Source organism: Vulpes lagopus, chromosome 2, assembly GCF_018345385.1.
Source record: "Vulpes lagopus strain Blue_001 chromosome 2, ASM1834538v1, whole genome shotgun sequence".
Taxonomy (NCBI): Eukaryota; Metazoa; Chordata; class Mammalia; order Carnivora; family Canidae; genus Vulpes; species Vulpes lagopus.
Genome location: NC_054825.1, coordinates 34,059,752 through 34,071,924, shown reverse-complemented (window position 1 = coordinate 34,071,924; position 12,173 = coordinate 34,059,752). Strand labels below are relative to the sequence as shown.

General features: G+C 34.2%; 1 protein-coding gene across 5 annotated transcripts in view; it reads left to right on the top strand.

Moving 5' to 3' along the window:
- EXOC6 (exocyst complex component 6) overlaps positions 1-12,173 on the top strand; it is a 221,024-nt gene that overhangs the window by 86,334 nt on the left and 122,517 nt on the right. For all 5 annotated transcript variants that reach the window (XM_041743259.1, XM_041743260.1, XM_041743261.1 and 2 more), the window contains 4 exons: positions 1,016-1,099; positions 6,345-6,391; positions 6,526-6,646; positions 7,839-7,910. In XM_041743259.1, coding sequence (XP_041599193.1) covers positions 1,016-1,099; positions 6,345-6,391; positions 6,526-6,646; positions 7,839-7,910 — 324 coding nt within the window. The remainder of the gene's footprint in view (positions 1-1,015; positions 1,100-6,344; positions 6,392-6,525; positions 6,647-7,838; positions 7,911-12,173) is intronic.

Genomic DNA, 12,173 nt, shown 5'->3' with positions numbered 1-12,173 from the left:
AATTTAAAGAAAATTAAAATTCAGGGTCCCAGTATTTATTATTGGCCATCGTAAGTGCTCAGTAGCCACATCTATCTAGTGGTTACCTTTTAAGAATGCAGATATAGAAAATATTCATCATCACAGAAAGTGCCATTAGATAATGTTGTGATAGACTACTAATTAAGAATTTACTGCACAGTGTGAAAAGTGCAATGATACGGATATGCAGGTTGCTATGGGAGGACACAGACAAAAACAAGCCTCAGGAAGTTGAGGAAGGCTTTTAAAGGAAGTGACATCTATATTGAGTCCTGAAGGGTGAATAAAAGTCATATAGAGAAAAAGAACTGGGAAGCACATTTCAAGAATAGCTTCTACAAGCCCTGGAAGTAGGAAGAAAATGGTATATTGAGTATACTATAATATGAGGCAGGAAATGGAGGAAGGTGCCAGATGATGTAGGGTCTTCTACAACATGTTCAGAAGTTTAAGCTTGACAGCTGAATTTCTATTTAGTTCCCTCACAGATAGCCATATTTTGAGTTGGTCAGTCAGAAGTCTACAAAACCTTAATATTAAGTTGGGCAACTGTCAAATTGTTTGAATTTACATTTAGTCTTCCTAATTGTCATGGTAACAAACAAGATTACTGTTTTTGAGCTATAAAGCCAAAAACTTATTCTTGACATTCAGTATGAAATACCATTTCAGTGTTTATATTCCATTTGTTAGAAGATTTAAAATGACTCTTGGGGGTAAAGAAGTTTTCTGTTAGGGTACCTGTGTGGCTCAGGATCGAACTCTTGATTTTGGCTCAGGTCACCATCTCAGGGTCGTGAGATTGAGCCCTGCATCATGCTCCCTGCTCAGTGGGGAGTCTGCTGGAGATTCTCTCTCTCTCCCTCTGCTTCTCTCCCCAATCATTTTCTCTCTATCTCAAATAAATAAGTAAATCTAAAAAAAAAAAAAAAAGAAAGAAATTATCTGTTCTTTAGTGTGTGTGTGTTTCATTACTCTGCTAATTTTACTTTAGGGTGATGAAGAAACATTTGAAAATTATTACCGAAAACAAAGAAAGAAACAAGCAAGACTGGTATTGCAACCTCAGTCAAATATGGTAAGTATGTGAAATTTTTGAATTGATTGTGTTGTTACTTTTTGCCTCTTACACTGTTTTAGTTTCTTCAGAGCATGTAACACTATTCATTCAACAACAAATACTGAACACCTTCCATTTCTAATAATTGGTTTAGGTGCTAAGGGTATAGCAGTGAGCAAAACAAGTAAGTTCTTTCTCTCATGAGCTTACATTCTATTAGGGAAGGTAGTAAACAAATAAAATAAGCAGTGAATAAATAAAAAGATAAACAAGTAGATATATAAAGTATCAGGGAGTGGTAATTCATTTCTGACAATATGGTAGACTATGTACTTTTAAGTTGTTCTTATGAAAAAACAAAGATGCTGGATAATGCATTTAAAATTTTTAAAAATTATTTTTAAATGCACTGAAGATTTGGTAGAAAAGTATAGTCAGGACAAAAACTTAAGTGAATATGGAATTACTCTGTATGTCGATTATGATGATAATTATGTGACTAAATATGTTTGTGAAAACTTGCAGAAACAGTATATGAAAAAGTGAGGCTTATTGTATGTAACTTATATCTCCATATATTCAACTATAAAATAAAACAGGAAAACCTAAATGAAGCAGAAATCCAGATAGGTTTAATGAAGCACTAATTGTGGCTTTTATCTTAGGGGTATCTGCTGAATTGGAAAGTATGAATTTTGAGGACATGGGAATACAGAGGCCTATGTCCAAAGCCTCCTAAAGGAGCTGATAAGAAGTTGTCTTCCTTAGAAAGCAGAGACTCCAAAGAATTAGAGCCTCACTATTAGGATGACCTAAAGATGAAAAACATCTAGGGACACCTGGCTGGCTTAGTCAGGAGAGCATGCAACTCTTAATCTTGGAATTAGGAGTTTGATCCCCCTGTTGGATATAGAGATTTACTTAAAAAAAAAATGGGCACAATGTTATTTAAAAAATCTAACAAGACCTCTCTGATCTTTCTGCTAAACACTATAAAGAAATTGCCTATCTTTTTTTTTTTTAAGATTTTATTTATTCATGAGAGACAGAGAGAGAGAGAGAGAGAGAGAGAGAGAGGCACAGGCAGAGGGAGAAGCAGGCTCCATGTAGGGAGCCCGACATGGGACTTGATCCTGGGTCTCTAGGATCAGGCCCTGGGCTGAAGGCAGCGCTAAATCGCTGAGCCACCCGGGCTGCCCAGAAATTTCCCATCTTAAATGCTGGTTCTGAAGGAACAAGGAGAAAAAATCTTTGAGAATATATAACAAGCCATTTTTCACATGTATTTGCAACCCAAATTCATTCTATTTGGATAGTCAAAAAAAAAATCTCAAGTTGAAAATTCAGTTTGAAGTTGTTCTATGCTGATATTGCCCAGTAGAAGCAAATGCAGATTTCTCAACTTTCATATCATAGTTTCAAGGAAAATTAGTAAGTCACAGTCAAAAATAATTATCAAACAAGTGAAAATCATTAAAAATATTGGCAACAGAAATAAGTTCTAAAAAGACTTTCAGTATTTGAATTATTAGCCATTTAATATAATTAAAGAAATAAACAGCAAGCTTGTCGATGTAAATAGGGAACATGAAGGAATGACCAAAATGAAGAAAAACCAAGTAGAATACCTAGAAAATAAAGATATATTAACTAAAATTAAAAATGTTATGAATAGGTTTAGCAGTTGGTAAATTCTATTAGTTGATCTGAAGAAATTATCTAGAAAGCATCACAGACTTAAGAGGATAAGAATACAGAAGAGAAAAAAAAGACTACAGAAGAGAGATATAGGGAGATACAGGGAGAAAGTCTAACATCTAGTTGAAGTTACAGAAAGAGAAGATAGAATAAGTGGGACAGAAGAGTATTTGAGAACATAATGGCTGAGAATTTTCCAGTATGGACAAGAAATAGAAACTTAGAGATTCAAGCCCGAGGAATCCTAAGTAGGTAAGATGAAAAGAAATACACTTGGAAAGAACTTACAGTGAAACTGCAGAATGCAAAGATAAAGAGAAAATAGAAGATGTGAAAAATAGTATCAGCTAACTTAAGCTAATTGACATTTATTGAATACTCTACCCCAAATAGCAGAAATGCACATGCTTTTCAAATACACGTAGAAGTTTTACCAAGATAGAGCATATTCTGGGCTATAAAATAAATCTCAACAAATATAAAAGACTTGAAATCGGGCAGCCCCAGTGGCACAGCGGTTTGGCGCCACCTGTAGCCTGGGGTGTGATCCTGGAGACCCAGGATCAAGTCCCACATCCTGCTCCCTGCATGGAGCCTGCTTCTCCCTCTGCCTGTGTCTCTGCCTCTCTCTCTCTCTCTTCTCTGTGTCTGTGAATAAATAAATAAAATCTTAAAAAAAAAAAGACTTCAAATCATACAAAGTATGTCTTTTGACCATAAGATAATTAAATTATCCATATGCAAAAAAATGAATATTGACTTTTACCTCAACAATTCAAGAAATGGATCATGGACCTAAATGCAAGAGCTAAATTTATAAAACTTTTAGAAAAAGAAACGTTTTTGTGACCTTGGGTTAAACAGTATTTTCTTAGGTGACATACATAAAGTATGAACCATAAGAGAAAGAAATTGATAGATTGAACATCAAAATGAGAAACTCCTCTTCAAAATGCACTGTCAGGAAAGTGAAAAGACAGGTGGGGAGAAAATATTTGCAAAACTTGTGTTTAACAAAGGACTTGTACTCAGAATTTGTGTAACTAAATAATTAAAGACAAACTAATGGATAAAAGAAGATATTTTACTAGATACACAGATGAAAATTAAGCACATGAAAAGATGTTCAATATCGTTTTTCATCAGAGAAATGCAAATTAAAACCACAATTAGATACCACTATTTACCTACTTGAAAGGCTAAAATTAAAAAGATTGATAATAGCAAGTGCTGGTGAGATACGGAGCAACTGGAACTCTCGTATACTTCTGGTGGTTCTAAAAATTATGCAGCTGCCTTGGAAAATAGTTTGGCAATTTGTTATAATGTTAGGCATACACTTATCATACAGCCCAGTGGTCTTGCTTGTAGGTTTTTACTCACAAGAAATGAAAACAATGGAATGTTTAAAATGCTAAAAAAATAACTGTTGGGCAGCCCCGGTGGTGCAGCGGTTTGGCACCGCCTGCAGCCTGGGGTGTGATCCTGGAGATCTGGGATCAAGTCCCACATTGGGCTCCCTGCATGGAGCCTGCTTCTCCCTCTGCCTGTGTCTCTGTCTCTGTCTCTCTCTCTCTGTGTCTGTGAATAAATAAATAAAATCTTAAAAAAAAAAACTGTTAACCTGGTATTCTATATCTAGTGAAACAAAGGCAGAGAGAGTCATTTTCAGACAAAGAAGAGGAGAATTGGATACTAAGATATCCTTATTAAGAAAATTCTAAAGAATCTATTCCAAACAAAAGGAAAGGGTGCCAAATAAAAGATATGAGATGCTAGAAGGAATGGATAGCAAAGAAAGTATAAATATGTGGATGAATCTATGTCAGTTGTAGAAAATAATGTTAATAAATATTCTGGACTTTAAAACAAGATAGAATTAGGGCAGCCCAGGTGGTTCAGCAGTTTAGTGCTGCCTTCAGCCCAGGGTGTCATCCTGGGGTCCTGGGATTGAGTCCTGCGTCGGGCTCCCTGCATAGAGCCTACTTCTCCCTCTGACCGTGACTCTGCCTTTCTTTCTCTTTCTCTGTCTCTCATGAATAAAGAAATAAAATCTTAAAAAAAATTAAACAAGATAGAATTAAAATGCACAACAACAAAAGCATAAACATGATATGGGAATTAATAAAATGAAACTATGCTGCAGTTTTCTGAATTGTCCAAAAGAGTAAAAATACTGATGATTTTAGATTTTGCATATTTTAAATATGCATAATGTAATTTCTGGAGTAACCAGTAAAAGAATAGAAATGGGGTGTATACTTTCATATAATATAAAAAGACCTAGAATGATAGAAAATAAAATATTCATGTCTTAGAGTTGATAAAAAAATGATAATTGAAACCTGTAAGCACTTGATAACATTGATTAAAAATATATAATGCCAGATTGCCACAACTAAAAGGACATCCATAGTAGATTTTTAAGTATGTCTTAGTATCTAATAAACCACATAAAATATCAGTAAGAATACATGACATGCTCGATAGACTTGATCTAATGAATCATGTAGAAGCCTACTGTAACAACTGTAAAACAACTTCTCAAGCACACATGGCACATTATAAAATGTGACTATAAATGTTATAAAGGAAGTATCAAGAGATATCAAACATCTGGTATCGTATAAACTCCTTTCTTTCTGATCATAGTATTTTCTTTTATTTTTGAAAGATTTTTTTCATGAGACACACACACACAGAGAGGCAGAGACATAGGTAGAGGGAGAAGCAGGCTCCCTGCAGGGAGCTGGATGAGAGACTCGATCCCAGGATTCTGGGATCACGCTCTGAGCCAAAGGCAGATGCTCAACCACTGAGCCACCCAGTACCTTGATCATAGTATTTTAAGCTAAATGGTAAAAAACATTTCTTTTCCAACAACCTGAAAAGAACTTCCCAGGTGTTTGAAAATTTTTATCACATTTATGAAATATGCAGAATACAACATTTAAACTTAATTAAAATAATGAAATATTTCATGTAATAAACTTCAGAGAATGAAATTCAAATGATAAAATATTTTTCTATATGCCTTTTGTTAAGGTTATTAACATGCAATTACAGATCATTTTTAAGGAGTTTGACTTTTATTATGAATCAGATATAAAGTCATTGAAGGTTTTTAGCAGAAGATATCAAGATTTGATTACTCTTTAAAAAGTATTCTGATAGCTGTCTGGAGAATAGACTGTAGAGAGCAAGTCTGAAAGCTGGTGAGACTGGGTAGGAGAATGATGAGAGAGAAATTATGTGAGAACTTTCACGTAGTGAAATTCTGCACAAGTGAGAAATTACGGTGGCTTGAACTAGCTTATTGAGAAGAGGGTTCTGAAATTATATTTACTTTTTAACTTGTTTATTGTCTGTCTCCTTTTGAATGTAAGTTCCATAAGGATAAGGACTTTCTGGTTTTTACTAGTATATCTCTGGTGCTTTAAAAATGTATGTTGCATATAGTAGATTCTCAGTAATTATTTGTTAATAAATGATGTAGTGACTTGAAACTTACTTTTATGTTACCAGTATTTATTGGTTTAAATTTATTTTTATTTTTCATTTAAAGCATGAAACAGTTGATGGGTATAGAAGATATTTCACTCAAATTGTAGGGTATGTATCTAATTTGGAAATAACTATTATTTTTATGTTAAATGTCAGAACTGCTTGTTTTCTATTTGGGTTTTTTTGTTTTGTTTTGTTTTTGTTTTTTTAACATACAGTATGTTGGTAATTACTGTTTTTAGGTTCTTTGTGGTGGAAGATCACATTTTACATGTGACCCAAGGATTAGTAACCAGGGCATACACTGATGAACTTTGGAACATGGCCCTCTCAAAGATAATTGCTGTCCTTAGAGCTCATTCAGTAAGTCAGACAAATTATGTTACTAAATTTTTAATTCAGTTACTTCAAGAACTTCCTAAATGCATAATGTCAGAAGAAAACTAACTCCATCTTTCTGCATCTTTTGATAGCAGCTCAGATTTGGAAGTAGTAATGTTAGGCTTTTGTTTGGTAACACTGAGATGTGATTTTGCAACTGACTGGGGCTTCTCAAGGCACTTTTAGTCCAGCATTATAGAAAATGAAGAATTAAGCTGGTCTCATTAGTCTCAACTGACCTCTTCATTAGATCACTGAAAAGGACCGTGAAGAAAGGGTTTTTAATTATCATTCCAAATTCTTTGTTTCCAAAATAAACTCCACCATTAAAACTCAATTGAACTTGTTATTCGATGTTTATAATTTGTTTGCTGTAACACAGTTACAAATATCCTAAAAATATGCAATTGTCAAAATTTGAACTCATTTGAAATAATGAATCTTTATGTAATTTTTTAAATGAATTGAAGTAAAATGATCAGATATTTGCATAATACACCTTTTGTGGAAATAATATGTTAGTGTTATTTATAAAGACTGTTATTGAGCATAGAGATTGAAAATATTTTAAAGGGATATTAGCTTATGTAGTATTTAGATTATAAAAATACTATATTTTTAATTTATCAGGATTGTAGATTCTTTATATAGTATTTGTCCAGTCAATTATAACTTTATCTAACATACCAATGAAGAACGATGTTTTTTCATGGTTTACACTCAGACCAGCTCTGAATATGTAAAATTATAGCGTGCTTCCTACTAATTATATGACATCAAATACAAAGTCATAAGGTATTAAATGCAACATATCACACTAAAAATCTTGTTAAATGCTATTAAGGGGACAGAATGAGTTTCACTATCCTTTTGAAACAGATTAGTTTTTTTGGTGAATTAATAAGAAGAATCTTCAGTTGTCATTCTTATATTGGAATAACATTTCATGTAATACGGATACTTCAGGTACATTCTGTTATGGTTTTTCTCCAAGAATTTTTACTGAATAGAGGAAGCCAGCCATGGATCTAACTAATAATCAAGATTTTAAATTTATAATAAGTCTGGCATACTAAAGGAAAACTTTTCAGGTTTGGTTTGTTTTTAATCAAATGATCCTGGTTTATATTTGTTTCCTTGTTTCTATTTCCATCCCTTTACCTCCCTCCCCCAGTCTTATTGTACTGATCCTGACCTTGTTCTGGAACTGAAGAATCTCATTGTGATATTTGCAGATACTTTGCAGGTGGGTAATATTCTAATTTTCATTTAATGCCTATTTTGATCATATAAGGATATACAAAATACAGACCATGCTCATTTATTTTATTATGGATTAATGGGAAAAAATTAGTAGTAACCAAATGTGTGCTTATGTATTGGTATTCCAAGACTTTTCAGTTCTCTGCTGCTTCCTGATTATGAAGCTTGGACAGAGCTAGGGAAATATTACCATCTTTTAAAATATTGGTCATTCGGTTAGAATAAATTGTTTATTTAGATATTTTTATAGTTAAAAAAAAGTGCAGAGTGTAGTGGAAAGAACTCTGAACTAGAATGAGAAGATACAAGATCTGCTTTAGGACAGTGAGCATGGGCTCTGGGAGTCACACAAGACCCTGAGTTTATATTTCACTTCTGCTTTGACTAATTGTATGTTTACAGTTTTTCTAAGCTTTAGATCCTCACTGGTGGAAATGATTTTATTACTAGTTTTGGGGATTGTTCTGAGTTGTAAGTGTGATAACAAATATGAAAACATGTAGTTTGAAAGCTGTATCCACTCATTTCTTTCCTAATTTCAGGTGTACTATGACTGAGCAAACCATTTTACTTCTGTCTTTTTCTTTTTTTAAAATAAGATTAAAATTGAATTGTCTCAAAATTCAGTGTCTTTGTGATTTTCAGTAACAAAGTTTTAAGCTTGTCCCTTTTTTTGATCATGGATGGTCAAGAATTAATTGCGTTTTGTTTTCATGCTTAAACTTACAGGATTTTTATGGTTGGAAGAACATTTCATGAAACATAGATTAGCATTTTCCAAAGTGTGGTAATAGATGTTACTTTATTATTTTTTTTATTTTCTTATTTTTTTTTTTTAGATGTTGCTTTAAAAAGAGTTCTGTGGTCAAAAACATTTGGGAAATAAGTGAAGTAAAACAGATTTCTACACTAAAAGCCTTTCTCAGAGCAGATTTATACCATATGATTCCAAAAGGAAGGTATTTATGCAGTATTTTCCCAGTATATTTGACCCTTGAATCTTTTTTCCCCCATATGACATCTTGTAGATCTAGAACTTTATATAATATGCTTTGGGAAATGCTAATTTAAACTATTTGCTTCATCACAAGAGTCTTCATCCTAGAATAATAGTTATCTACTTGATTATTAAATCTAAGAAGATTTGACATACTACTTTAGTCAATTATTTTATCTTATATCTTTATTAATTTCTGTGCCTTATACTGTAGCATCAGGATAATGCGGATTTTTTTTCATGAATCTGTAATACTGATTTCTCTGCAAAATAAAAACTTCTGGTAAGTCTTATCAGAGAGTACCTTAATTTTTTTAGGTTTATCTTTGAGTAACTTGAGGGAGTTTTGTTGCCCTTAATGACTAAAAACATTACTACTCAAGACATGGTGGGGATAACACTCGCTGGCCTGGAAAATGTCACTAGTCCACCAGCTCTTATGGATCCATAGCAAAAAGGAACTGCCTTCAGGATATAAGTCAACTACATCACTAACAAAGCTTACCTCAATTGGCATTTATTTTGTAGCAAGACTTTTTTGTGTAGATCAGCTGCATTGATTTGTATTCTGATACAAGCTCCTTATCTCTTTATAAACCATGAGGGACTGTTCTGAACTGGCACTTTGGGTACAACTGAATGTGGTATAAATGTGCTGTGGTTCCAAGGATCTCTAGAGAATCAGAGGAAAGGGATAGACAATATGTAGGTATAATAGAGGCAGTAGAAAGTAACAGTAATAGATGTATAAACCCTTGTAAGTATATCTTTCTAATCTTACTGCTTTGAAATAAGATTCAGGAAGACAAATATGGACAAACTCCTTATTACTTACTTATTCAGAAATCCTGCAGTATTTTCATTCCAGTGAAAATTGACAGGCTGCGTACTCTGTGGACCTTATACATAATTAATAAATGCTGACTTTTTAAGTTATTATTTTTTTAGGGAGGTGGGGAGGGGCAGAGGAAGAGAGAATATCCAGTAGGCTCCACACCCAGTACAGAGCCTGACGACCCTGAGATCATGACCTGTGTGAAAATTAAGAGATGGACATTTAACTGAGCTGCCTGGGTGCCCCCCCTCCCCAGGTTGTACCTTTTTTTTTTTTTTTTTTAAAGATTTTATTTATTTATTCATGAGAGACACACAGAGAGAGGCAGAGAGAGAAGCAGGCTCCATGCAAGGAGCCCGATGCGGGACTCGATTCCTGGACTCCAGGATCATGCCCTGGGCCGAAGGCAGGCGCTAAACTGCTGAGCCACCCAGGGATGTTCCAAGTTGTACCTTTTAATTGAAGAATTGGGGATTGTTCTGAGTTGTAAGTGTGATAACAAATATGAAAACAAATATAAAAACTAAGAAATATTGCTTGATATTTACTTTTGAAAATGGACACTTTGCCACCCTAAGGAAAATTTTCATATTTCATTTTATTATTTAAAGCTGACTAAATAACATTAACAAGTAACACCAGCATATTATAGTTCTGTTTATTGCCTATTAAGCAATCAGAGGTAAACATTTAGGGCAGCCTGGGTGGCTCAGCGGTTTAAGCGCCTGCCTTTGGCTCAGGGCGTGATCCTGGAGACCCAGGATCGAGTCCTATGTCGGGCTCCCTGCATGGACCCTGCTTCTCCCTCTGCCTGTGTCTCTGCCTCTCTCTCTCTCTCTCTCTCTCTCTCTCTCTCGTGAATAAATAAACAAAATCTTTTAAAAAAAAAGTAAACATTTATGATTCATGCACTAACATTTTTGGAGCACCCACCATATGCTAGTAGCTAGGTGATGTGTAAAATGATACAGACTTAAAAATCAGTAAGACAGTAGGGATATAAAAATCCTTCAAGAAATTTACAGCTTTGTTGTAAACAAGATGTATAGAACATATTAATATAGCAGTATATTAAAAAGCTTTGGGCTTGCAGAAGACGGAATATCTAACTTTGATTCCAGGAGTTGGGAAAGTCTGTATCGAAAGTTGAAATGTGAGTTGTAATTTAAAAGAGGAGTTCAGCAAGTACATATCAAGAAAGGGCCATGAATGGCAGAGAAAATTAAATAGCATGTGTAAAATATAGATGGAAGGATAGTATGATGAGCATGAGATTGGTCAAGCAGCTTGATTGTGAAAGAAACTATAGTAGATGGGTGTGAGCAAAGAAAGGCAAATAGTGGTAATGAACCTGACAAGGTAGTTTAACCCAAATTATGGCAGGACTTGTGGGACTTTAGTAATAAGCCTTTGGTAGTTTTTAACCAGTGGAATGGCATGATCAGATTTGTACTTTAAATGATAATTTGGAGTCTTGACAATACATTGAGTTGAAAGAGACAGATGGTTGGAACTTTAGTTTAGGAAGCTCTTACCGGTCTAGGCAAGAGTTGTGAAGGACTGAAATAAAGCAGTGGCACTGGGAATACTTCTGGAAAAAAAATAAGTGATGGAGAAGAATGACAGATTTGAGATTTGTGAAGGAGATAAAATCAAAAGAATTTGGTAAATGATTAGATATGTTTGTCTGTGGGGTCATTTAGATGTTTTTTTTCAAGTTTCTTACCTGATAAACTGGATTGATGGTAGAACTATTACACAGGAAATAGGAAAAACACTTTGTTTAGCTGGAAAGGGAAGAAATAAGTTAACTCTAGCATGCTTCTTGACAGACTGGAGATATCTAACAGGTGTTGGAATTAAATATTTGGAACTTCTCAGAGGCAAAACTAGAGATGTAGATTCAGAATAATCAGAGAAAATAGTGTTTGAGGTCAGTAGATTTCAGATTATGCTGATTAAGGATAGAGATAGAAGAAAAAGGGAAACTGAAGGACTGTTTATAGATAAGAGGAGAACAAAGGAGAGAGAGTGGTGTTACAGAATCAAAGCAGACAAATTTTAAGAGAGGTAGAGTGAGATATTGACTTTTATATTTAGGAGGTAATCTGTGACATTGTTGCAGTTTTAAAGGAATAGGAATGGCAGATTGTAGTAGGTTTGGCTATGAAGAGAGTAACAAAAGGAGGAAGCTGGCAGGGCACAGCACATCTAGGAAGGGCTTTTTTGTTTTTTCTTACTTGGTTTAAAGATGGGAGGTAATTAGCATATTTATCTAGCTAAGAGAAAGGAACTAGTGGAAGTTAAAGACAACAGTGAATAGATAGGCCTTGGAGTAGTTCCTGCAGGGGTAGGATTAAGAATAAAGAGGAGGGAAACCTTGAAGGGAAAAGGGACAACTCTGTGAGGTCAAG